This window comes from Lissotriton helveticus, chromosome 11 (genome assembly GCF_964261635.1).
Source record: "Lissotriton helveticus chromosome 11, aLisHel1.1, whole genome shotgun sequence".
NCBI classification, from domain to species: Eukaryota; Metazoa; Chordata; class Amphibia; order Caudata; family Salamandridae; genus Lissotriton; species Lissotriton helveticus.
The window spans coordinates 935,130,893-935,158,278 of NC_136072.1; the positions used below are offsets into that span (position 1 = coordinate 935,130,893).

At 50.1% G+C, this 27,386-nt stretch overlaps 1 protein-coding gene across 1 annotated transcript in view; it reads left to right on the forward strand.

Moving 5' to 3' along the window:
• The window catches only part of LOC144792312 (uncharacterized), a 76,712-nt gene that overhangs the window by 14,810 nt on the left and 34,516 nt on the right, over positions 1-27,386 (forward strand). The window contains exons 4-5 of the mRNA XM_078667263.1: positions 985-2,864; positions 7,407-7,536. Coding sequence (XP_078523389.1) covers positions 985-2,864; positions 7,407-7,536 — 2,010 coding nt within the window. The remainder of the gene's footprint in view (positions 1-984; positions 2,865-7,406; positions 7,537-27,386) is intronic.

A 27,386-nucleotide genomic window follows, 5' to 3' on the forward strand; every position in this document is an offset into this window, starting at 1 on the left:
TTAAATACAGCATGAGCCGGAGTCCTATCTACTGTTTATATAAATTAGTTTTTCCAGACGTGCCCTGTCAATAAACCTTGAACTCTTTCAGCTTCTTCCCAGCAGTGGCCATCCAATGTCGTACACTTGCAGCAGTGTGAGCTTTTTCTGTGCAGTGACCTGCCAATGCTGTTGGGCCCCAGCAGTGCCCAGCCTTTTCCATAAAACTTCAGCTGTGTGAGTTTCTTCCTTGTAGTGACTTCCCAGTGCGGTAGGACTCGAGCGGCCTGAGCTCCCTCCCAGAAGTGTCCTTATGTGCCACAGCGCTCCACTACTGAGAGCTTTCTTCGTCAGTGCACTCAGCGCCGTAGGACTTGAGCAGTGTGAACGTATTCTCAGTAGTGTCCTTCTACTGCTACGGGACACAGCAGGGCCTGTTTTCTTCTGCACTGCTCTTTCAGTGTTTCAAGACTCCAACAGTTGATGTTTTCCCTACCAATGTCCCATCAATGGTGTAGAACCCCAGAAGTAATAATGTACTCTAAACAGTACCATTTTCCATGCTACCAGACTTACAACACTGCCATTTCTCTTCCGGCAATATCCCATAAGTACTGCAGGACCCCAGCACTGTGAACGTCCTTTTGCAACTGTTCGACCAGAGCCAATCACCTCCAGTAGGGCCTGCTTCCTTTGGCAATGTCCCACGGCCCCAGCAGTGGGGGCTTCCTCCCCACATTGACCTGCCACTACTGTGGTCTCCAGGAGGGCCTGCTTCATTCACCACTATTCTGTCACTACTACAAGGCTCCAATAACTCAAACACTGTGTCCATGTAGTGTCTTGTTGGTGCTGTGGGATCCTTGCATTGTTAGATTTCTCCTGAAGGGTTCCTTTAGCAAATTGACGTATAGGTTCTCGATTCGTGTAATTTCATCAACAACAAATGTGTAATAAAGTATTATTTTGGCTGCTCGCTAATTCTACTTCTCTACTTTTCTCTAGGTGTAAAGAATATGGTCCCACTCCCTTTGCTGTGCTCCAGAAGCAGGGGCTCTACAACTACACTCACCCCTTTTCAGACCCATTGGATGAACAATTCAAACCCAATATTGCTGCAAATGGCAACACCATCTCACCGGTTGGTCCCACAGATCAGAATATCTTACCACACCGTCACTCAAAAAATGGGCCTCTCCGCCCAGACAGAAATCAGAGGAAGAAATCAAGGCTACAAAAGCACCATAGGCGGCCAGTGCAAACAACTAGACCAAGAGCTCCTGAGGTACATTTGACGACCCACCTGCCCAAACTAGAGCCAAGCTTCTCCAGGACTGATAGTAATCCTCTTAAAATTAAAGATGTGACGGTTACTAGCGGTGGGGCTGCTGTATGGCCTGAGGTGATCGAGGACACAGTACACAAGGTGTTAAATAATTTGCTGCCGGAGGGGATGGAGGACGCCGAGCACAATATCGGAGATAGTTCACTGTCTGAGAATGTGAAGGACACAATGAACCAGGTGGTAGATGGTCCATTGCCCGTGGTGATGGAGGACACAGTGCACAAGATGGTAGATAGTACACTACCGGAAATAGTGAAGGACACAGTGCACAGGGTGATCGATAGTCCACTCCATGCAGTGATGGAGGACAGAATGCACAAGGTGGTAGATAGTCCTCCACCTGATGTCATGAAGGAGACAGAGCATAACGTGATGGTGGACACAAGGCACATGCTAACAGATGTCTTGCAGTCTGAGGGAACTCAGAACCCACTCCCGGAGATGATGAAAGGCTTACACATGACAATTTTGGAGACCCCACTTCCTAAGGTGATGGAGGTCCCGCTGCATGCAAAGCCGGATTCTTCATTGGCCCATCTGACAAAAATTACACAAACCGAGGGGGTGAAGGTGCTACCATCGGAGTCTTTTACAAACAACGTAGAGGAACAAAAACATGCAAGACTTGATCTCTTCTATGGTGAGAACCTCCTGAGTAATATGCATGAGTTAGTTGACAGCACAGCTCACCTCAGTACTGTCCAGACAAGGATGACTACTTCCTCCAAAGATCTGCTAAGCCCTGACCAGACTGTCACTGACCATACCAATGTGGCTAAGCCCAGAGAAGGACAACAGAACATTGATCAGGCACACACAGGTTGTCCACACACTGAACAACTAACTGCAAGTAACATACATGCTGACCAGAGCAGCGTGCTCCATCCAAGCACTGAGCCACACACCACAGTCCATTTCACGAGGGCTCATCCCACTGCTGAACAGCTTGGCCTATCAAGGCCCAACTTAGATGATCAAATATTTATACCTCAACAAACTGAAAAAGAGGACACGAGTACTTTAAGGACCAAGCAAGGACAATTTCAACAGAACTTTCTCCATACTTACCCAGTGACTCCATCCATAATTACCCATGCAAGTAGTCATCAACCAAGCGAAGAAGTGCCCATGACCGGAACTGTTAAAGACATACAGGAGACCTCCCCTGTAACTAAAGACACTTTAACAACATTTTATTTAGAAAACAAATTAGGAAATAATGCATCTCATGGGCAATTAGCAACCTACCCTGTGCAGAGACATGTGGACTCTTCAACAAAATCAACCCCCATCGACAACCCTGGAACCGACATTACAAGAGTGCACAACTTTGATTTGTCAACCATGGCAGCAGGACTGTATGGCCATTCAATGGAGAGAACAGTTGGTACTGACACTCCTGAGGTGGAACTAGATTATAGCCAAGGAAACATTTTCTGGAATGAAAGGAACAAACCTGTACAAGACCATACAAGGATCACATCTCATCACATCCATGCGCATCACCCTTCCACTACCCATCATAAGGCAAACAATCACTGTGAGTATTATAACGTATGGGATATACCTAGGGACGTGTTAAGTGACTGGGATAAATTGCAAGGGTGTGTGTGCTAATCCTGGAAGACTGAATGATATGATGTGGTCTCAATTTGAGCATCAGTGGCATGGGTGCAGTGATTAGACTTTACTTTTGCAATGAGGCATTTGCTTTGTAATGGTTTGAGTGGTGGATGCATGGGTTGAGTGATGGCAGCTTACATCTGGTGATTAAATTTGCTTTGAGTGATGGATCTTCATTTTAAGTAAATTTCTCTTGGTTGTCCCAATAGGCATGGGCAAAGTGCTATGACTCATATTCACGCATGGTTTGAGGGATGACTACCCATGTTGAGTGCTGAGAGCTCATATTGTGACACGGTCCTTAGTGTTAATGACAGCACCTTTGTTTGAGGTGATAATGAATTGGTTATTGTTATGGGCCACATGTACAGTGATTTGACTCCTCGAGTGATGGAGGCATGGTTTTAGAGGTGGATTTGAATGATGGGATTCAGATTGAGCAATGAGATTTAGTTTTGGTGATGACACCTCAGTTTAAGTGGTTGATGTTGTGGAGGATTTGTAGAGTGGTGTGGTTATGAGCATGGTTTTACCGGTGGATGCCTGCCTTGAGTCATAGGGTCGCAGACTAGGACATGGGGTTTAGCATTAGTGATGGCATCTGAGTTTAAGTTATAATGCCTTGGTTATTGTTACCAGGTATTGATTGGAGCTACATGATTCTTGTTGAGTTATGAAGGCATGGTTTGAGCCATGTATTAACAGGTTTAGCTATGAGGTTTAATTTGAGTGATGATGCTTTGGTTGATGTTGTGGGGCATGTACAGTGCGAAATCGCTCTTGTTGAGAGTTGGGGGGTGGTATTTGAGTACTACATGCATGAATTGAGTGATGGAGTTCAGATTACTAAATGGTGATTAGTTTATATGAAGTGATAATGCCGTGACTGGTTTTATGAACCATTTATACAGTGGTACTGTTCAGTTGTCATCGGGCTCTATATTTTACTTTGAAACGCAGCCTTGCTTCAGTTTTTAACAAGATAATAAATTATGCACTAAAAAAATGCAAATAAACAAACGCCCAGCAAACAACAGCCATTCACATTCTGTTCTTGTGCATTCACAGTCAAATTTTACCACAAATGGCCTGTACTTTAACATACCAAGTTTAAATCGAAATTACCCAATTTATGCTGGCATAATTACAACTTTGCCTATGCCTAGTTGATTGAGGAGGCATCGTTGGAGCAGTGAATGTATGGCATAAGTGACGTGAGCTCAGATTTAGTGATGGGATTAAGTTTGAGTGATGGTGCCTCAGCTTAAATGATAATGCCTTATGGTCATTGTAATGGAGCATGCTTATAGTGACAATAATCTTGTTGAGTAGTGGAGGAATGTGTTGAGTGCTGAGTGCATGGTTTGAGTGATAGAGTTAGTTTGGTTTGAGGTATAGCATCTTAGGTTAAGTGACAATATCTTGGTTGTTGGTTTTAGGCATGTGTAAAAGTATGTAACTCTTGTTCAAAGGTTCATGGCTTATGTGACAGGAGCTCAGATTGCAAAACACACAAGATGATGGACGGAATGTTGCACATTGGCAAAACATTCACCCCCAGTCACAAATCTGGGTTTAATCCATCGTTATTTTGCTCACCACGCCACCCCAGTTCAGACATGGCCAATGTGCAACATTCCGACCATCACCTTGTGTGGTTTGCTGTTCGTCCTATGTGGGAAGGGTATGCCCAGACGTGGGTCCCGTGCTCACTACGCCACTGAAGTCAAGGTATCCTGGCTGATGACGGCTGATAGCCAGAAACCAGTCCCAGGATGCTTGATTCTGGTCCAGGGAAGACCCGGCTTGGCAGTTCGGGCTGGACTGTTCCCATGAGGCACAGGGTCAAGACTGATTTGCATATGGCCATGTCTGAACTGGGGTGGCGTGGTGAGCAAAATAACGATGGATTAAACCCAGATCTGTGTCTGGGGGTGAATGTTTTGCCAATGTGCAACATTCCGTCCATCACCATGTGTGTTTTACAGGAGCTCATATTGCCGAGTTTAGCTTGAATGACGGTGCCTCTGTTTTAGTCAAAACGCCATGGTTATTGTGAGGGGCATGTGTGGCATGATATCATTCTTGGTGAGTGCCGGGAGCGCGGTTACAGCAGTGGATGCATGATTTAAATTAGAGTAACTCAGATTAAGTGAAGAGCTTAGTTTGGGTGCCTGCACCTCAGTTTTAGTGATAATGCCTTGATTGTTGACAAGGGGCATGTGTATGGTGGCATTATTATTATTGAGTTGTGGAGGCATGCTATGGGCAATAGATGCATGGCTCAAGTGATGGGAGGTCAGACTGAGTGGTGGCTTGTGTGATAAGATCCTAGCTCAAGAGACAAAGCCTTAGCTGATTGTGGCTCATGTTGAGTAAAGTATCTTGTTTCAGGTAGTATGGGATGGTCCTGGGGCTTGAGCACCTGTGCTGGAATTGGAGTGTCTAGTAAACCATAAAGACATGCATAGAGTTTTGGAGGATATATCTGCAGGTTGTTAAACAAGGGCTCCTTCCACCTCATAACCTCCTTTAACAGGGTCTTTCTTCTCTTTCTGCACTTCTCTCCCTTCTATCAGGACTGTATCGTGGTCTCCCTCCCATCTCATGTTTTATTTCCCACTTTCTCTGCTTTCTCTGATGTATCCACACTCCGAGCGCTCTTGTACGGTATGCCATTATGCACGAGTCTACCTATCATCATGACTTCATTTTAATCACATTGTTCCCAGTTCTTTTATGGTTTCTCATATTTCCTTCCTGCCTAGCCTTGAATTGTTACATGTACGCTTCTCTACAGTCACCAGTTTCTGCAGCCTCCTCCCTCTCTTTCTATGAACTGGTCTTCTAGCCATCTTTTGTCCCTTTGTAACAGTCTCTCTTCCGCCTCCTCTTCCATGTTAAAGTCTCCCTTGTCTCCTTCCTCTGTGTGCAGTGGTCTGTATCCATGCTCATAATTCTGTGTATTGGTCTGTATCCCGTCTCATATTTCTCTGCAGTGTCTGTTTGCCACAAGCCTTCTCATATTTCTGTGTAATGATCTGTGTACTTTCTCATAGTTCTGTGTAATGGTCTGTGTCGTTTCCCATGGTTCTGTGTAGTAGTCTGTGTGCCTTTTCCTAATTTTGTGTAATGATTTGTCTGTCTTCTCCCGTTGACTGGCCTGTATCCCTTCTCATATGTCTGTGAAAAGGTGTGCATGCCTTTGCATATTTCTGCATAACCTCTTTACTTCTATTCCATGTTTTCTTTAATTCTCACAGTCTTTCTCAATTCTTTTGTTTTGATGTCTCTGTCCCACGTGCCCCAGTGTCTGTCTGGCTTCATCCTTTTCTGCTGCATCCTGTCTCTTTCTCTGGTCTCTTGCTAATGATATCTCCTTCCTGATATCTCTACAAAACATGTTGTCACTATGCCAACTGTCCACAATCATGCCCCTTTCTACCCTTCCTCTCTCTCTATGCCTCTCCTGTCTTGGTTGTCTCTACAATCTACTCTTTCCAGGACTCCATTCATCCTTTGTCTGTCTTACGTTGTATCTCTATTTAATAAGATATTTCTCAGCATAGATGAGTATGTTTGGTCTTAAGATAGATTTAGCTGTTGCACCAGTCCTATATAATAAGAAAAAAATCATAAATGAAAAGTACATAAATGCTGTCATGCACAGGGTATTTGTGGGTCAGCCCTTTTCCTTAGTTGCAGAATAGGGCAATGCTTCAGCCCACTATAATTGTTAGCTCTCTTGCACTGTGAATGATGAAATAGTAGTACCTGATCACATGTTCTTCGTCTTCCTAGTAAAGAAGTGCATTTCAATGATAGGGCTGAGGGGGGTGAGGGAGTGGGGGGCGTGGGTGTCAATACTTGTTTTGTCATTTATATTTTAATCCATTCTTTATCCTTTTTACCTATTTGAGTTATTCTTGTCTGTATGAACAATGTCTATAGGTTATAGTAATTCAATGTCAATAGTGCATTTTCTTTGCAACAATATACATCTTGTTTTCATGTGATGGGCATGAAAACTAAAAAGGGTTTTCATGCCTGTTCTAAGTGCACATGTCTGGTAGGAAGCACCCTACCTATTCTCATGAAATTGTATGTGATGGTTAATTATATGTTTAAATGTAAAAACATGCATAGCAAGCACACTGCTACTATGTTTAATTGGCAGCACTTTTCTTTGCTTTTATCGCATATGCTTGCACTAAAAAAAAAAGTAAAAAATAACACATTAGTTTGCCAAGGCCGGTTTTATTGGTTTTGGCAGTGTTTGTTGCTAATGCCATTTTTCTCTCTTTGTCAGCCTCTACCTCTTGGGTGTTTGTGCAATATGGTTTTTCTCAGTCTCCCACATGTTGTTACTGCCATTTTCCTCTCTGATCCTCTGCTGACTTATGTCTCTGTATGACATGCCACATTGGTGTTAATGACCTCTTTCACTTGTTATCTATAGATATCTCCAAGAGTTGTGGATGTTATCGCCGTCTTGATCAATGTGAATATAAGATTGCTCCGTATGAAGAGAAATTTCAGCTCTACAACATGGACCCGAAAACACTTTACCACTGTAACTGCACCAGGAGGTGAGTAGATCAACAGGAACTAAAGTACAGTGAAAATCATGATCCTTGCACAACTACCTACAACCAGCTGAGCTCTGAGGCATTTTTGGTTACTTAGTCTGACCTCTGCCCTCACTTGATCCCTATCCTGAATGCTACCTTCACCTGGAACCTCAGGCTCATCTCTGCCTCCCCAGCCTGCCCTTTGTCCTCTGCTGGACCCCAGCCTGCCTTGTGCCCTCTCCTGTACTCCCAAGCTGCCCTCTGCCCTCTTCCGAATCCCAGGCTCTCATGTCCAGTCCTTGGTCCGCCTGAATTTTTTCTTCTATTTGAATCCCTCTGAAATACTGTTATCTCCTTTCTTCACCCGCAGACTAAATTGTGACTTCTCCTTGGAAGCATAGATGCATACAGATTTACAGACTTCCTTCTGCTTTCTCTACCTGTTTACAGACTAACCCCTGCACTTTGCTTGACACATATGCCCAATATTTACTAATGTTTGCTGCTATGCAGCACAGCAACCAAAGTTGCTGTGCTGGCTTGCTTCACATTGAGAGAGAAAAAGTTCACATTCTTCCTCTTCCCCAGCACTGGCGCACTTTTGGCTGCCATGCACCAACACACACACCCTTGGACCATAGTGTAAATGTGTGTGCCTTCTCTAAAGCATAGGTTTTTTGTTTTTTATTTTTACCAGAAGAGGATCCTTACAGTACAAAAACTATTCTTTACTACTTTTCCCATTTTGTATGTGTGCTGTAAAATGCAGTACACATGCAAAGTTGGAAGAATAAGAAGAAATTAAAACATTTCTCCCATTACACCTGCCCTTGAGGAGCCATAAGGTTTTGGCACAAATCCCTGTCTATGAATGTTAGTCGTTAGGGACTTTCATCAAACCCATAGGTGGTGGCTTGAGAATGCCCATGTACCACCCATGGAACACCGCCTTGACACAAACTAGCACAAATTAGAGCATAGTCCAAATTTTAATTACTTTTGTGAACTTTCCACCGCAAATCCTGGTTAGTGTTGGATAGTAAATCCCACCCCATCACCTTGCACTGTGTTTATGTCACTTTTATGATGCAAACCGGGCACAAAGCATCAGTAAACCTGGGCACAAAACTTTGTTAATCTGTTCCTTCTCACTCTGTCCCCTGAATCACCTCTCCTTCCTTCTCAGACCATCACTGACTGTTCCCTGTCTCCTTGGAAACCGACACCCCCGCTTTCCTCTCACTTATTTTTCCATGAAATCATTTTCTCATGCAGATGCACTGATTGTTGATTTTCATCTCAAGCACAGCTGTCTGCATACCTACTGTTACCAATTCTGTGAATGATAATGGGTTTTGGCTCCACACAGAAGAGTACCACCCACCGCTCTCTTGCTGTTACATTTTTAGGGGCATATGTAGGTAGCTAAATACCGGTCGGTAACGGCCGAAAATTGGTAATTATCCCGGTATTTAGCCTTCTCTAATGTAGGAGGCGGGTTTTAAGGATTTGGTAATTTACCGATTGCTTATTTTAAGGAATCGTTAAAATACCGAATCCTTAAAAGCTATGTGGGTGGCACTCAAGTGAGTGCATTTTTGCTATCAGGATTCGATATTGGTAAATACAGAATACTTTAATTAAAGCAATTACTCCAGTATTGGAACTTTCATAGATTCACATGCCTGAATCATTCCCCGTCGTCGAGACGGGAGTCTCCGGTATATAAAAAAGCAGTGCTTATTAGTATAGCAAACTGAAAAGAGGCCTAGGCCCATTTCCCTTTTGCAACCCATAGCCTTTGTTATGTAAAAAAGGCCCGAACTTTTCCCTGAACCAATCAGAGCTCCTCACCCTCTAGAACACTCCTGAGAGAACCTTCTGCCCCTCAGAGTTTTCTACCGCACGTTGTGCTAGGGAGTCTCCTTTGAGCTCTGCTCAAACTCTGTGTTTTTTAACTTCTTTAAAGAACTTTGTTCTTAGGAATTCTTCTGGATTCCATTCTACTATGGATCATCTTCAAATACATTCTTTAAGGAATGTCTGGAAAGGAGAAGAAAGGATCATTTAGAACCTGTACAACTTGCTCCAAGAGGTTGCACTACACTGATGAACTCACACTGACTAAATTTACTGTCTAAACCCGCAGGCCACAGACCGCAAGGTATATCGCATTTTCTCAAGTAAGTTCTGAGAGGTCGTGGAGGGCGCCTTTTAATAGGGTGTCAAACGCTAAGGCCAGAAAGGAGGTTTTCCCCAGTGACAGTGATGAGGCGGCGTCTTCAACATCTAGGAGATCTCATAAGAGATAAAAATCTCCTCAAACTTATTCCTCAGGGGGACGTCCTGAGAAGGCCCTCAAAAAGACCACTCATGGGTCTTCTGGGCGCAGTCCTTCAAAATCTCCTCACTCTGTGGAAAAGGAGAAGAAAGGACATGCTTTTGGGGAAAGATCATGTTAAAAAGACGACTTCTGAGCCGTCAAAATCACTTCCTCTGGTCAAAGAACCCTTCAGGAAGCAGTCTTTTATACCTCTGAGGTAAAGACTAAGGCAGCCTCTCCGTCGACTGCGGCATCGTCTACGACAGCATCGTCTACGACGGTGGTCGTCTTCGACGGTGGTCGTCTACGGTGGTCGTCGACGACAGTGGTCGTCTACGATGGCTGTCTACGATGACCGTCAACGGCGGTGGTCGTCTACGACGGTGGTCGTCCACGATGGTGGTCGTCTACGATGGTGGTCGTCTACGATGATGGTCATCTACGACGGTCGTCGACGACGGTGGTCGTCGACGGACGGTGGTCGTCGACGGTGGTCGTTGACGGACGGTGGTCGTCGACGGTGGTCGTCGACGACGGTGGTCGTCTACGGGGGTCGTCGACGACAGTGGTCATCTACGATGACCATCGACGATGGTGGTCGACGACGGTGGGTTGACGATGGTGGTCGTCTACGATGGTGTCGTCTACGATGGTGGTCGTCTACGATGGTGGTCGTCTACGATGGTGGTCGTCTACGACGGTCGTCGACGACGGTGGTCGTCGACGGACGGTGGTCGTCGACGGTGGTCGTTGACGGACGGTGGTCGTCGACGGTGGTCGTCGACGACGGTGGTCGTCTACGGGGGTCGTCGACGACAGTGGTCATCTACGATGACCGTCGACGATGGTGGTCGACGACGGTGGGTTGACGATGGTGGTCGTCTACGATGGTGTCGTCTACGATGGTGGTCGTCTACGATGGTGGTCGTCTACGATGGTCGTCGACGACGGTGGTCGATGACGGTGACACCAGCGACGACGACGATGTCGAGGACGAGGTCACCATCAACGGTGACTATGTCGTCGACGACGGATAGCTCTCTATACCTGGTGTCGACGATGACAATCTCCTCAACGGGCTCGTCGAGGAAAATTCCAAGATTAGAAATCATCAGCAACTGCTTCAAGAGCAGGATTCATAGGAAAAGAACCTTTTGGGATACGCTAGTAGTCCCTCACAATTACATGTGAAGTATGAGGAGAAGGACTATGAGGAGTGATATGGGGAGTACCACAGCAACAGCACTATCGCCATGAGTGCCAGGAAGGAATGGTTGGAATGCCATGGTTCATGATGATAGATCTGCAGTTTATGCTGGCAGACTATGGAAAGAGGTTTCCGCCGGCACCAGCTGCTCAGGAAATCCCATCCCTACAACTCCAGTTAGAAACAGGGAGCCTGTTAGACCTGTCAGCCTTAGGGTGGTCTCCCCTACATTTTTGCCCTTTTTGCCTCCCATTTTTATCCTATATTTTGTTGGACTTAGGACTCTGGGCGCCTCACCACTGCTAAACAGTGCTGAGGTGCAGGTGCTCTTCCCTAAAACCTTGTGAGGCTGGCATATTTGCCACAAGCCACTGCTACCGCAGTAAGGTTTAATCCTCCATAGGCTAACATTGGGAACCTCCCCTTATGGAATAACTTCTGACAGGAACCTAATAAGTCTATCATGTGTGGTCTTGTTGGACTCGGGGCGGGGAACCCTTTCCAATGATATATAGGGTTTGGGCATTACTATGCTAGGGATCCCACTTTTATAAAGGGGACCTTTTCCTGCCTACACTTAGTTTAGGCTGCAGACTCCCCCCTCCCCTCTGCATACTGATAGCCTGCTGGGTTGGGAGGTGGAAGTGGTGATTCACACCTTCTTCCCTGGGATGAGCTGTGATGGGCTGCCCACTGTAGCCTTAACGGCCTGTCTCTCGTCACTGTGACAGATAGGTCAGGGAAGGCAGGGAACATACCAGAACTCCCTGGACTCTTCCAGAAGCCCCTGCCCCCAGACCCTTCCAGAGATTTCCACCACTTTCTAGCCCCTAGACTAAAAAGATATATAAGGGAGGGTCCTGGCCTCACATTCTTGTTACACTGCTGGAACTGGAAGAATCCCTGCTGGAGTGAGGACTGCTGCGCAAGAGGACTGCCACTGGGAAGGAGGCTGACTGCTCCAAGGAACTGCTGCCCCACAACCTGCTGAGCTGCTCACTGTCTGCTGATCCTGCCCTGCATGGGAGACTGCAACATCACCACCAGAGTGTCTCCACAACATCCCAAGGGAACTACTTTTCTTTGAACAGCATTTTAAAGAGTCTTCAACCTTTTAAAGATTGCCTTTTTGGGACTGCACCCTTTTTAAGCTAAAGGAAACTACCTGTCCTTGGACCACAGCGTTTTAAAGACTGCCCTTTGGAACAGCAACAACACTCTCAAGATTTGCCCTGCAACGCTGTGCCTGCCCTCAGCACTGCTTGCCCCGTGATCCTCCCAGGGCTCTGTGATTGCCTCTGCTTCTGGCGCAAGCCCACTGAAACTGGCCCTGAGGTCACCGCCACTGGGACCGGAGCGCGCTGTGTAGCGCTGAGAAGCGAAGCGCTGTGTGGCAGGAGGCTCCGTCGTTGCCCAGGACTTGGAGGCACTGTTAAGCGCTGTGCTAAAGGAGCGCTGTGTGGCTGTGACCCCCACCCGTGCAGCGCCTGCTGAGCCCAAAGCCCCAGGGGGAGAGGAGCCTCGCACCTGCGTCCGCAACCACCACCCCAGGTAACGCCTCAGTGCAACCAGGCTGCTGCGAAGGGGCGGGGTGCGGGTTGGCCGGGTACCTGGAGTGTGAGCTTTGTGCTTGGCTGGGAACCGTCCTTCACTGACTGGCCTACGGGGGCATAATTACTTGGTAATTGACACTGGGGCATTATTTAGCATTACCAGCAGCGCCTGGGCAGCCGCACTTCCTACGCTGGGAGCATCATTTCTATGAGAGGCACACTTATTACGCTACAAGGGAACTTTGGCCTAAGAACCTTTCCCCAGTGAATTTTGCCCATAAGAACCTACCTCAAGTGAACTTTTGCCATCCAAGGACACTGTGAGAAAGACATTACCAGCAGGAGCCCTTGGCACACATGAGCTTTTGGTGATTTGACCAGGCCTGGGAACTGGATTCATTCTTATTGATTATTGATCTTGCTTGGAAACTGGAATCCTTTTTATTATTGATCTAGCCTGGAGCTGGATTTACCTGCTTTTGGTTCTCGCATAATTTTTAGATAAAGAAATTCTTATTCTTATACAAAACTGGTGTGGTGTTCCTTTTGTGAGTGTTTTTACTGTGTCATCGTCGTTGTGTGTTGCACAAATACTTTACACATTGCCTCTGAAGTTACGCCTTTGCTGCTCTGCGCCAAGCTACCAGGTCGGAAGCGGTGGTTCCTACTTGGACTAGGGTGCATACCCCTGCCAACTAGAGACCCCGGTTCTAACATTGGTGATCGAGCGGTGGGATAGGACTTGTGCTTGTGAAACACCACGCAGCGACGCAGTGTACACCGCAACCCTACACCTGACTCTACTGAATTCTTGTCCACCCTCTCCAATTGGCATTTTTGAATTTTTTTCAAAAAAATTCTCCCTGACTGGCTGCTCTTTTTAAAATTCCTTTTGCCTAAGTCCCATTTGGTTTTCTCTACAAACGTCTGAGGCCCTACCTAGCAAGATGGAATTCGAGCTGGCCAATCTGGAAGTTTACACAGTGGCACAACTCAAGGAATTCTGCGAGGAGAAAGGGGTGCCCTTCAAGCGAAGCGCCAAGAAGGCAGAGCTTCAGAAAGCCTTGAGAGCATGGGTAACAGCCCACCCAAAAGGAGATGGAGACGGGCAAGGACCAGAGCACAACGCCACGGGAAACCTTAACCTACTGCACTTGGCGGGAAATGGTAATTTGTTACCAGGTACAGGGGTACCTTCCAGGGCAGGCAGTAGTGTGTCAGTGAAGAGCCTGTCCTCAGAGGACCTGGAGGACAGGAGGGAGGAGAGACAGCTCAAGTTGGAGCTTGCCAAGCTGGAGAGAGAGCGGGAAAGAGAAAGGTGGGCCATGGAGCAGGATCGCGAGAACAAGCGACTGGCTATGCGGGAAAAAGAACTTGCCCATGAGCTCAGCCTGAAGGAACTGGAAATCCGGGCCCTAGAAGTAGGGGCCAACAGCAACAAGAATGGTGGCAGCATACCTATGGAAGCTTCACATGAGTCCAGGGTCTTCATGCCTAAAGCTGTGATGGCCAGTTTTAAGGTGGGGGATAATATTGATAAGTGGTTAGCCGCCTATGAGGTGTCTTTAAGAGCCCATGGGGTCCCAGAGAGTTATTGGGGGGGTGGTTTGTATAAGTACCTACCTCCAGATGTTAGGGACACCCTCCTTTACCTAGAGAAGGAAGACCAGACTAACTATTCTGTCATGAAAGCCGCATTGCTTAAGAGGTTCGGTCTTACCCCTGAGAGGTATAGGCAGAGGTTTAGGAATAGCCACAAACTTCCCACACAGAACTGGGTAGACTTCCTGGACTACGCTAGTAAAGCTTTAGATAGTTGGGTGCGGGGCAGCAATGTGCATGACTATGAAGGGTTGTATGACTTGTTTTTAAGAGAGCACCTTCTAGAGAAATGTTTTCCAGAGCTGCGCCAACACCTGGTTGACCGCAAGTTGACCAATCCTAGGAAGCTTGCGGAGGAGGCGGACACATGGGTCAGTACCAGGGTGTCCAACAAGGGTTCTGGGGGGACTCCCAAAGGGGTGGTCAGGGTTCCCACCAGAGGAAAGCGGGGGGAGACAAAAAGAAAGAGTTCTCCAAAGGCCCCCAAAATAGTTCACAAGGGAAAGGGTCTGGGTCCCAGCCCCAATCTGGCCACCAGAAGCCCACTTATCCTGACAAAGGTCAGCAGCCCAGAATTGTCCGGTGCTATGAGTATGGTGAACTTGGACACTACAAGGGGGATCCCAAGTGTCGCAAGAGAGCACCACAGCCCACTGGAGGTAAAAACCCCGGGGTGGCTAGTGTAGCGCTTGGGGAGGAGCTGTCCCTAGATGATGGGAGTGAGGGGGCAGGGCTTGTCCTAGTGTCTCTGGGAGACAGTGAGATGGTTCCCAATGTCCATGTGCCCTCAAATACTACCAAGTATAGGCAGTGGGTCACCCTCAATGGTTGGGGGGTGGAGGCCCTGAGGGACACAGGTGCCAGCATGACTATGGTAAGGAGTCAGCTGGTGTCCCCAGAGCAAATAATTCCCAATGCAGTCCATCCAGTTGTGATGGCTGACAACCGGGGGGGTCACTATCCCATAGCACAGGTTCCATTTGAGTGGGGAGGGGTTTCAGGCCTTTTAAGAGTTGGTGTGAGCCCCTGCCATGCCAGTGGACTGTCTGTTAGGGAATGACCTAGAGCATACTGCCTGGAAGGAAGTAGAGCTCAAAGCGCATGTGGAGATGCTGGGGTTACCGGAGTGGATTTGTGCTACCACACGGTGTATGGCTGCCCGGAAAGGGAGTCAACCAGGGCTGGAGCCTGGAAAAATGGCCCAGTCAGCTGCTAAGAAGGGAGGAGCCCGAGGGCGTGGGAAGGCCGCCCCGGGGTAGTCACCCCGTGAGATGGATGGGGCACCTGAGGAGGTTGCACCGGAGTCCACGGAGGGGGACGTTGCTCCCTTGGAGGACTTACCTACCCCTGCAGAGTGGCAGGTGGAAGGAGGGCCCACCAGGGAGGAGTTTTGCCGGGCACAGAAGGAGTGTCCTACCCTTGAGGGCATGAGGAGACGGGCCGAAGCCCAAGCAGCAGGAAATGCCTCCACGAAGTATCATATTTACTGGGAGGATGGGCTCCTTTACAGTGAGCCCAAGGCTCCTGTGCATGGGTCATCAAGGGCCTTAGTGGTCCCCCAGTGCTACAGGGCCTTTCTTTTGGAACTGGCCCATGAGATCCCTTTGACAGGACACTCGGGCCAAGACAAGACCTTTGCTAGGCTTGTCCCACATTTTTATTGGCCGCAGATGAGGGTCTCCTCAGATTCCTTCTGCAAGACCTGTCTGACCTGCCAAGCCAGTGGGAAAACAGGGGCTAAGCTGAAGGCTCCCCTGGAACCACTACCTGTCGTTAGCACCCCCTTTGAGAGGGTGGGCATCGACATTGTGGGGCCTATGGATCCACCGACTTCTTCTGGACACCGGTTTATCCTGGTTCTGGTGGACCACGCCACCCGGTACCCAGAGGCTATTCCTCTGAGAACCATCACTGCACCTGCAGTGGCCCGGGCCCTGATGGGGATTTTTACCAGAGTGGGTTTCCCCAAAGAGGTGGTGTCCGACAGGGGTACCACTTTTATGTCTGCCTACATGCAAGCCATGTGGAAGGAGTGTGGGGTTACTTATAAGTTCTCCACCCCTTACCACCCACAGACCAATGGTCTCGTGGAGAGATTTAACAAGACCCTAAAGGGCATGATCAGGAGTCTGCCTGAGGGTCTGAGGAAAAAGTGGGACATCCTCTTGCCCTGTTTGCTGTTTTCCTACAGGGATGTACCGCAGAAGGGGGTGGGTTTCAGCCCCTTCGAGCTCTTGTACGGTCACCCTGTTAGGGGACCTCTCAGTTTAGTGAAGGATGGGTGGGAGAAGACTCCAAGGAGGCTTCCCCAAGATGTAGTGAGCTACATGCTGGCCTTGCATAGCCAAATGGCTAAGTTGTGGAAACAAGCTTCTGACAACTTAGAGGCCAGCCAGGCGGTAATGAAGGAGTGGTACGACCAGAACTCTCACCCTGTGGAGCTAGAACCTGGACAGGAGGTGTGGGTCATGGAGCCTGGGGAGCTTAGTGCCCTCCAGGATCACTGGACTGGCTCTTATGAGATATTGGAAAAGAAGGGAAAGGCCACTTACCTAGTGGACCTTAAGACCCCCAGGCAGCCCCACAGGGTGCTACACGCCATCCGCCTCAAACCCCACCATGAGAGGTCCGAGCTCACCTTACTGATGGTGACTGATGGGGCCGAGGAAGAGGAAAGTGAACCTCTCCCGGACCTCTTTGCTTCCAAAGAGAAGGATGGATCGGTGGAGGGAGTGGTCCTCTCACCATCCTTGACTCCTGAGCTACAGAGGGACTGTCGCCAGGTCCTGGGGCAGTTCGCCTCAGTGTTTTCCCTTATCCCAGGGATTACCCACCTGTGTACCCATGATGTGGACACAGGAGACAGCCCCCCTGTCAAGTCCAAATCTTACAGGCTGTCAGATAAGGTGAAGGCCAGCATCCAGAGTGAAGTCACTAAGATGCTGGAGTTGGGGGTGATAGAGCCCTCCAACAGCCCTTGGTCCAGTCCAGTGGTTCTGGTGCCAAAAGCTGCCCCACCGGGCACCACACCAGAACTTAGGTTCTGTGTGGACTACAGGGGACTGAACTCTGTGACCAAGACTGATGCTCATCCTATCCCTAGGGCGGATGATCTCATTGACCGACTAGGGGCTGTCCGATACCTGAGTACCTTTGGCCTCACGTCGGGGTACTGGCAGATCGCCCTAACAGATGGAGCTAAAAAGAGGTCCGCCTTTTCCACCCCAGACGGCCACTACCAGTTTAGAGTGATGCCCTTTGGACTGAAAAACGCTCCTGCCACCTTCCAGCGGCTGGTGAACTGAGTCCTTTCCGGTTTAGAGGCCTTCTCTGCTGCCTACCTGGATGACATAGCTGTCTTCAGTAGCAGCTGGGAGGACCATCTGGGTCACCTCCAGGAAGTGCTTCAGGCTCTGCAGCAGGCAGACCTGACTATCAAAGCTAGCAAATGCCAGATAGGGCAGGGGTCGGTAGTCTATCTAGGACACTTGGTAGGCGGGGGCAAGGTGCAGCCCCCACAGGCCAAGATAGAAACAATCCTGGCCTGGGAGCCTCCCAAAACACAGACTGAGGTCAGGGCATTCCTGGGCCTCACAGGATACTACCGCAGATTTGTCAAGGGTTATGGCACTATTGTGGCCCCCTTGACTGAGCTAACCTCTAAGAAACAACCTAGAAAAAGTGATCTGGACAGAGGCTTGCCAAAAAGCCTTTGACTCTCTAAAGCAGGCCATGTGCACCGCTCCTGTGCTCAGGGCCCCTGACTTCTCCAAAGAGTTAATTGTCCAAACGGACGCCTCAGAGCATGGCATAGGGGCGGTACTTTCGCAACTCAATGAGGAGGGAAGGGACCAACCAGTAGCCTTCATCTCCAGGAGGCTGCTCCCCCGAGAACAGCGGTGGAGTGCGATAGAGAGAGAAGCCTTCGCGGTGGTCTGGGCTGTGAAGAAGCTGAGGCCATATTTGTTTGGCTCCCACTTCCTGATCCAGACTGACCACCGGCCCCTCAGATGGCTCATGCAAATGAGGGGCGAGAATCCCAAATTGTTGAGGTGGTCCATTTCTCTACAGGGGATGGACTTCAGGGTGGAACACAGACCCGGAGTAGACCACGCCAATGCTGACGCTCTCTCTCGGTTTTTCCGCCTTAGTGATGAGAACTCCCTGGAGGTTGGGTAGTTCTCCCCACTTTCAGCTGGGGGGGACACGTGTTAGACCTGTCAGCCTTAGGGTGGTCTCCCCTACATTTTTGCCCTTTTTGCCTCCCATTTTTATCCTATATTTTGTTGGACTTAGGACTCTGGGCGCCTCACCACTGCTAAACAGTGCTGAGGTGCAGGTGCTCTTCCCTAAAACCTTGTGAGGCTGGCATATTTGCCACAAGCCACTGCTACCGCAGTAAGGTTTAATCCTCCATAGGCTAACATTGGGAACCTCCCCTTATGGAATAACTTCTGACAGGGACCTAATAAGTCTATCATGTGTGGTCTTGTTGGACTCGGGGCGGGGAACCCTTTCCAATGATATATAGGGTTTGGGCATTACTATGCTAGGGATTCCACTTTTATAAAGGGGACCTTTTCCTGCCTACACTTAGTTTAGGCTGCAGACTCCCCCCTCCCCTCTGCATACTGATAGCCTGCTGGGTTGGGAGGTGGAAGTGGTGATTCACACCTTCTTCCCTGGGATGAGCTGTGATGGGCTGCCCACTGTAGCCTTAACGGCCTGTCTCTCGTCACTGTGACAGATAGGTCAGGGAAGGCAGGGAACATACCAGAACTCCCTGGACTCTTCCAGAAGCCCCTGCCCCCAGACCCTTCCAGAGATTTCCACCACTTTCTAGCCCCTAGACTAAAAAGATATATAAGGGAGGGTCCTGGCCTCACATTCTTGTTACACTGCTGGAACTGGAAGAATCCCTGCTGGAGTGAGGACTGCTGCGCAAGAGGACTGCCACTGGGAAGGAGGCTGACTGCTCCAAGGAACTGCTGCCCCACAACCTGCTGAGCTGCCCTACTGTCTGCTGATCCTGCCCTGCATGGGAGACTGCAACATCACCACCAGAGTGTCTCCACAACATCCCAAGGGAACTACTTTTCTTTGAACAGCATTTTAAAGAGTCTTCAACCTTTTAAAGATTGCCTTTTTGGGACTGCACCCTTTTTAAGCTAAAGGAAACTACCTGTCCTTGGACCACAGCGTTTTAAAGACTGCCCTTTGGAACAGCAACAACACTCTCAAGATTTGCCCTGCAACGCTGCGCCTGCCCTCAGCACTGCTTGCCCCGTGATCCTCCCAGGGCTCTGTGATTGCCTCTGCTTCTGGCGCAAGCCCACTGAAACTGGCCCTGAGGTCACCGCCACTGGGACCGGAGCGCGCTGTGTAGCGCTGAGAAGCGAAGCGCTGTGTGGCAGGAGGCTCAGTCGTTGCCCAGGACTTGGAGGCACTGTTAAGCGCTGTGCTAAAGGAGCGCTGTGTGGCTGTGACCCCCACCCGTGCAGCGCCTGCTGAGCCCAAAGCCCCAGGGGGAGAGGAGCCTCGCACCTGCGTCCGCAACCACCACCCCAGGTAACGCCTCAGTGCAACCAGGCTGCTGCGAAGGGGCGGGGTGCGGGTTGGCCGGGTACCTGGAGTGTGAGCTTTGTGCTTGGCTGGGAACCGTCCTTCACTGACTGGCCTACGGGGGCATAATTACTTGGTAATTGACACTGGGGCATTATTTAGCATTACCAGCAGCGCCTGGGCAGCCGCACTTCCTACGCTGGGAGCATCATTTCTATGAGAGGCACACTTATTACGCTACAAGGGAACTTTGGCCTAAGAACCTTTCCCCAGTGAATTTTGCCCATAAGAACCTACCTCAAGTGAACTTTTGCCATCCAAGGACACTGTGAGAAAGACATTACCAGCAGGAGCCCTTGGCACACATGAGCTTTTGGTGATTTGACCAGGCCTGGGAACTGGATTCATTCTTATTGATTATTGATCTTGCTTGGAAACTGGAATCCTTTTTATTATTGATCTAGCCTGGAGCTGGATTTACCTGCTTTTGGTTCTCGCATAATTTTTAGATAAAAAAATTCTTATTCTTATACAAAACTGGTGTGGTGTTCCTTTTGTGAGTGTTTTTACTGTGTCATCGTCGTTGTGTGTTGCACAAATACTTTACACATTGCCTCTGAAGTTACGCCTTTGCTGCTCTGCGCCAAGCTACCAGGTCGGAAGCGGTGGTTCCTACTTGGACTAGGGTGCATACCCCTGCCAACTAGAGACCCCGGTTCTAACATTGGTGATCGAGCGGTGGGATAGGACTTGTGCTTGTGAAACACCACGCAGCGACGCAGTGTATACCGCAACCCTACACCTGACTCTACTGAATTCTTGTCCACCCTCTCCAATTGGCATTTTTGAATTTTTTTCAAAAAAATTCTCCCTGACTGGCTGCTCTTTTTAAAATTCCTTTTGCCTAAGTCCCATTTGGTTTTCTCTACAAACGTCTGAGGCCCTACCTAGCAAGATGGAATTCGAGCTGGCCAATCTGGAAGTTTACACAGTGGCACAACTCAAGGAATTCTGCGAGGAGAAAGGGGTGCCCTTCAAGCGAAGCGCCAAGAAGGCAGAGCTTCAGAAAGCCTTGAGAGCATGGGTAACAGCCCACCCAAAAGGAGATGGGGACGGGCAAGGACCAGAGCACAACGCCACGGGAAACCTTGACCTACTGCACTTGGCGGGAAATGGTAATTTGTTACCAGGTACAGGGGTACCTTCCAGGGCAGGCAGTAGTGTGTCAGTGAAGAGCCTGTCCTCAGAGGACCTGGAGGACAGGAGGGAGGAGAGACAGCTCAAGTTGGAGCTTGCCAAGCTGGAGAGAGAGCGGGAAAGAGAAAGGTGGGCCATGGAGCAGGATCGCGAGAACAAGCGACTGGCTATGCGGGAAAAAGAACTTGCCCATGAGCTCAGCCTGAAGGAACTGGAAATCCGGGCCCTAGAAGTAGGGGCCAACAGCAACAAGAATGGTGGCAGCATACCTATGGAAGCTTCACGTGAGTCCAGGGTCTTCATGCCTAAAGCTGTGATGGCCAGTTTTAAGGTGGGGGATAATATTGATAAGTGGTTAGCCGCCTATGAGGTGTCTTTAAGAGCCCATGGGGTCCCAGAGAGTTATTGGGGGGGTGGTTTGTATAAGTACCTACCTCCAGATGTTAGGGACACCCTCCTTTACCTAGAGAAGGAAGACCAGACTAACTATTCTGTCATGAAAGCCGCATTGCTTAAGAGGTTCGGTCTTACCCCTGAGAGGTATAGGCAGAGGTTTAGGAATAGCCACAAACTTCCCACACAGAACTGGGTAGACTTCCTGGACTACGCTAGTAAAGCTTTAGATAGTTGGGTGCGGGGCAGCAATGTGCATGACTATGAAGGGTTGTATGACTTGTTTTTAAGAGAGCACCTACTAGAGAAATGTTTTCCAGAGCTGCGCCAACACCTGGTTGACCGCAAGTTGACTAATCCTAGGAAGCTTGCGGAGGAGGCGGACACATGGGTCAGTACCAGGGTGTCCAACAAGGGTTCTGGGGGGACTCCCAAAGGGGTGGTCAGGGTTCCCACCAGAGGAAAGCGGGGGGAGACAAAAAGAAAGAGTTCTCCAAAGGCCCCCAAAATAGTTCACAAGGGAAAGGGTCTGGGTCCCAGCCCCAATCTGGCCACCAGAAGCCCACTTATCCTGACAAAGGTCAGCAGCCCAGAATTGTCCGGTGCTATGAGTGTGGTGAACTTGGACACTACAAGGGGGATCCCAAGTGTCGCAAGAGAGCACCACAGCCCACTGGAGGTAAAAACCCCGGGGTGGCTAGTGTAGCGCTTGGGGAGGAGCTGTCCCTAGATGATGGGAGTGAGGGGGCAGGGCTTGTCCTAGTGTCTCTGGGAGACAGTGAGATGGTTCCCAAGGTCCATGTGCCCTCAAATACTACCAAGTATAGGCAGTGGGTCACCCTCAATGGTTGGGGGGTGGAGGCCCTGAGGGACACAGGTGCCAGCATGACTATGGTAAGGAGTCAGCTGGTGTCCCCAGAGCAAATAATTCCCAATGCAGTCCATCCAGTTGTGATGGCTGACAACCGGGGGGGTCACTATCCCATAGCACAGGTTCCATTTGAGTGGGGAGGGGTTTCAGGCCTTTTAAGAGTTGGTGTGAGCCCTGCCATGCCAGTGGACTGTCTGTTAGGGAATGACCTAGAGCATACTGCCTGGAAGGAAGTAGAGCTCAAAGCGCATGTGGAGATGCTGGGGTTACCGGAGTGGATTTGTGCTACCACACGGTGTATGGCTGCCCGGAAAGGGAGTCAACCAGGGCTGGAGCCTGGAAAAATGGCCCAGTCAGCTGCTAAGAAGGGAGGAGCCCGAGTGCGTGGGAAGGCCGCCCCGGGGTAGTCACCCCGTGAGATGGATGGGGCACCTGAGGAGGTTGCACCGGAGTCCACGGAGGGGGACGTTGCTCCCTTGGAGGACTTACCTACCCCTGCAGAGTGGCAGGTGGAAGGAGGGCCCACCAGGGAGGAGTTTTGCCGGGCACAGAAGGAGTGTCCTACCCTTGAGGGCATGAGGAGACGGGCCGAAGCCCAAGCAGCAGGAAATGCCTCCACGAAGTATCATATTTACTGGGAGGATGGGCTCCTTTACAGTGAGCCCAAGGCTCCTGTGCATGGGTCATCAAGGGCCTTAGTGGTCCCCCAGTGCTACAGGGCCTTTCTTTTGGAACTGGCCCATGAGATCCCTTTGACAGGACACTCGGGCCAAGACAAGACCTTTGCTAGGCTTGTCCCACATTTTTATTGGCCGCAGATGAGGGTCTCCTCAGATACCTTCTGCAAGACCTGTCTGACCTGCCAAGCCAGTGGGAAAACAGGGGCTAAGCTGAAGGCTCCCCTGGAACCACTACCTGTCGTTAGCACCCCCTTTGAGAGGGTGGGCATCGACATTGTGGGGCCTATGGATCCACCGACTTCTTCTGGACACCGGTTTATCCTGGTTCTGGTGGACCACGCCACCCGGTACCCAGAGGCTATTCCTCTGAGAACCATCACTGCACCTGCAGTGGCCCGGGCCCAGATGGGGATTTTTACCAGAGTGGGTTTCCCCAAAGAGGTGGTGACCGACAGGGGTACCAATTTTATGTCTGCCTACATGCAAGCCATGTGGAAGGAGTGTGGGGTTACTTATAAGTTCTCCACCCCTTACCACCCACAGACCAATGGTCTCGTGGAGAGATTTAACAAGACCCTAAAGGGCATGATCAGGAGTCTGCCTGAGGGTCTGAGGAAAAAGTGGGACATCCTCTTGCCCTGTTTGCTGTTTTCCTACAGGGATGTACCGCAGAAGGGGGTGGGTTTCAGCCCCTTCGAGCTCTTGTACGGTCACCCTGTTAGGGGACCTCTCAGTTTAGTGAAGGATGGGTGGGAGAAGACTCCAAGGAGGCTTCCCCAAGATGTAGTGAGCTACATGCTGGCCTTGCGTAGCCAAATGGCTAAGTTGTGGAAACAAGCTTCTGACAACTTAGAGGCCAGCCAGGCGGTAATGAAGGAGTGGTACGACCAGAACTCTCACCCTGTGGAGCTAGAACCTGGACAGGAGGTGTGGGTCATGGAGCCTGGGGAGCTTAGTACCCTCCAGGATCACTGGACTGGCTCTTATGAGATATTGGAAAAGAAGGGAAAGGCCACTTACCTAGTGGACCTTAAGACCCCCAGGCAGCCCCACAGGGTGCTACACGCCATCCGCCTCAAACCCCTCCATGAGAGGTCTGAGCTCACCTTACTGATGGTGACTGATGGGGCCGAGGAAGAGGAAAGTGAACCTCTCCCGGACCTCTTTGCTTCCAAAGAGAAGGATGGATCGGTGGAGGGAGTGGTCCTCTCACCATCCTTGACTCCTGAGCAACAGAGGGACTGTCGCCAGGTCCTGGGGCAGTTCGCCTCAGTGTTTTCCCTTATCCCAGGGATTACCCACCTGTGTACCCATGATGTGGACACAGGAGACAGCCCCCCTGTCAAGTCCAAATCTTACAGGCTGTCAGATAAGGTGAAGGCCAGCATCCAGAGTGAAGTCACTAAGATGCTGGAGTTGGGGGTGATAGAGCCCTCCAACAGCCCTTGGTCCAGTCCAGTGGTTCTGGTGCCAAAAGCTGCCCCACCGGGCACCACACCAGAACTTAGGTTCTGTGTGGACTACAGGGGACTGAACTCTGTGACCAAGACTGATGCTCATCCTATCCCTAGGGCGGATGAGCTCATTGACCGACTAGGGGCTGTCCGATACCTGAGTACCTTTGGCCTCACGTCGGGGTACTGGCAGATCGCCCTAACAGATGGAGCTAAAAAGAGGTCCGCCTTTTCCACCCCAGACGGCCACTACCAGTCTAGAGTGATGCCCTTTGGACTGAAAAACGCTCCTGCCACCTTCCAGCGGCTGGTGAACTGGGTCCTTTCCGGTTTAGAGGCCTTCTCTGCTGCCTACCTGGATGACATAGCTGTCTTCAGTAGCAGCTGGGAGGACCATCTGGGTCACCTCCAGGAAGTGCTTCAGGCTCTGCAGCAGGCAGACCTGACTATCAAAGCTAGCAAATGCCAGATAGGGCAGGGGTCGGTAGTCTATCTAGGACACTTGGTAGGCGGGGGCAAGGTGCAGCCCCCACAGGCCAAGATAGAAACAATCCTGGCCTGGGAGCCTCCCAAAACACAGACTGAGGTCAGGGCATTCCTGGGCCTCACAGGATACTACCGCAGATTTGTCAAGGGTTATGGCACTATTGTGGCCCCCTTGACTGAGCTAACCTCTAAGAAACAACCTAGAAAAAGTGATCTGGACAGAGGCTTGCCAAAAAGCCTTTGACTCTCTAAAGCAGGCCATGTGCACCGCTCCTGTGCTCAGGGCCCCTGACTTCTCCAAAGAGTTAATTGTCCAAACGGACGCCTCAGAGCATGGCATAGGGGCGGTACTTTCGCAACTCAATGAGGAGGGAAGGGACCAACCAGTAGCCTTCATCTCCAGGAGGCTGCTCCCCCGAGAACAGCGGTGGAGTGCGATAGAGAGAGAAGCCTTCGCGGTGGTCTGGGCTGTGAAGAAGCTGAGGCCATATTTGTTTGGCTCCCACTTCCTGATCCAGACTGACCACCGGCCCCTCAGATGGCTCATGCAAATGAGGGGCGAGAATCCCAAATTGGTGAGGTGGTCCATTTCTCTACAGGGGATGGACTTCAGGGTGGAACACAGACCCGGAGTAGACCACGCCAATGCTGACGGTCTCTCTCGGTTTTTCCGCCTTAGTGATGAGAACTCCCTGGAGGTTGGGTAGTTCTCCCCACTTTCAGCTGGGGGGGACACGTGTTAGACCTGTCAGCCTTAGGGTGGTCTCCCCTACATTTTTGCCCTTTTTGCCTCCCATTTTTATCCTATATTTTGTTGGACTTAGGACTCTGGGCGCCTCACCACTGCTAAACAGTGCTGAGGTGCAGGTGCTCTTCCCTAAAACCTTGTGAGGCTGGCATATTTGCCACAAGCCACTGCTACCGCAGTAAGGTTTAATCCTCCATAGGCTAACATTGGGAACCTCCCCTTATGGAATAACTTCTGACAGGGACCTAATAAGTCTATCATGTGTGGTCTTGTTGGACTCGGGGCGGGGAACCCTTTCCAATGATATATAGGGTTTGGGCATTACTATGCTAGGGATTCCACTTTTATAAAGGGGACCTTTTCCTGCCTACACTTAGTTTAGGCTGCAGACTCCCCCCTCCCCTCTGCATACTGATAGCCTGCTGGGTTGGGAGGTGGAAGTGGTGATTCACACCTTCTTCCCTGGGATGAGCTGTGATGGGCTGCCCACTGTAGCCTTAACGGCCTGTCTCTCGTCACTGTGACAGATAGGTCAGGGAAGGCAGGGAACATACCAGAACTCCCTGGACTCTTCCAGAAGCCCCTGCCCCCAGACCCTTCCAGAGATTTCCACCACTTTCTAGCCCCTAGACTAAAAAGATATATAAGGGAGGGTCCTGGCCTCACATTCTTGTTACACTGCTGGAACTGGAAGAATCCCTGCTGGAGTGAGGACTGCTGCGCAAGAGGACTGCCACTGGGAAGGAGGTTGACTGCTCCAAGGAACTGCTGCCCCACAACCTGCTGAGCTGCCCTACTGTCTGCTGATCCTGCCCTGCATGGGAGACTGCAACATCACCACCAGAGTGTCTCCACAACATCCCAAGGGAACTACTTTTCTTTGAACAGCATTTTAAAGAGTCTTCAACCTTTTAAAGATTGCCTTTTTGGGACTGCACCCTTTTTAAGCTAAAGGAAACTACCTGTCCTTGGACCACAGCGTTTTAAAGACTGCCCTTTGGAACAGCAACAACACTCTCAAGATTTGCCCTGCAACGCTGTGCCTGCCCTCAGCACTGCTTGCCCCGTGATCCTCCCAGGGCTCTGTGATTGCCTCTGCTTCTGGCGCAAGCCCACTGAAACTGGCCCTGAGGTCACCGCCACTGGGACCGGAGCGCGCTGTGTAGCGCTGAGAAGCGAAGCGCTGTGTGGCAGGAGGCTCAGTCGTTGCCCAGGACTTGGAGGCACTGTTAAGCGCTGTGCTAAAGGAGCGCTGTGTGGCTGTGACCCCCACCCGTGCAGCGCCTGCTGAGCCCAAAGCCCCAGGGGGAGAGGAGCCTCGCACCTGCGTCCGCAACCACCACCCCAGGTAACGCCTCAGTGCAACCAGGCTGCTGCGAAGGGGCGGGGTGCGGGTTGGCCGGGTACCTGGAGTGTGAGCTTTGTGCTTGGCTGGGAACCGTCCTTCACTGACTGGCCTACGGGGGCATAATTACTTGGTAATTGACACTGGGGCATTATTTAGCATTACCAGCAGCGCCTGGGCAGCCGCACTTCCTACGCTGGGAGCATCATTTCTATGAGAGGCACACTTATTACGCTACAAGGGAACTTTGGCCTAAGAACCTTTCCCCAGTGAATTTTGCCCATAAGAACCTACCTCAAGTGAACTTTTGCCATCCAAGGACACTGTGAGAAAGACATTACCAGCAGGAGCCCTTGGCACACATGAGCTTTTGGTGATTTGACCAGGCCTGGGAACTGGATTCATTCTTATTGATTATTGATCTTGCTTGGAAACTGGAATCCTTTT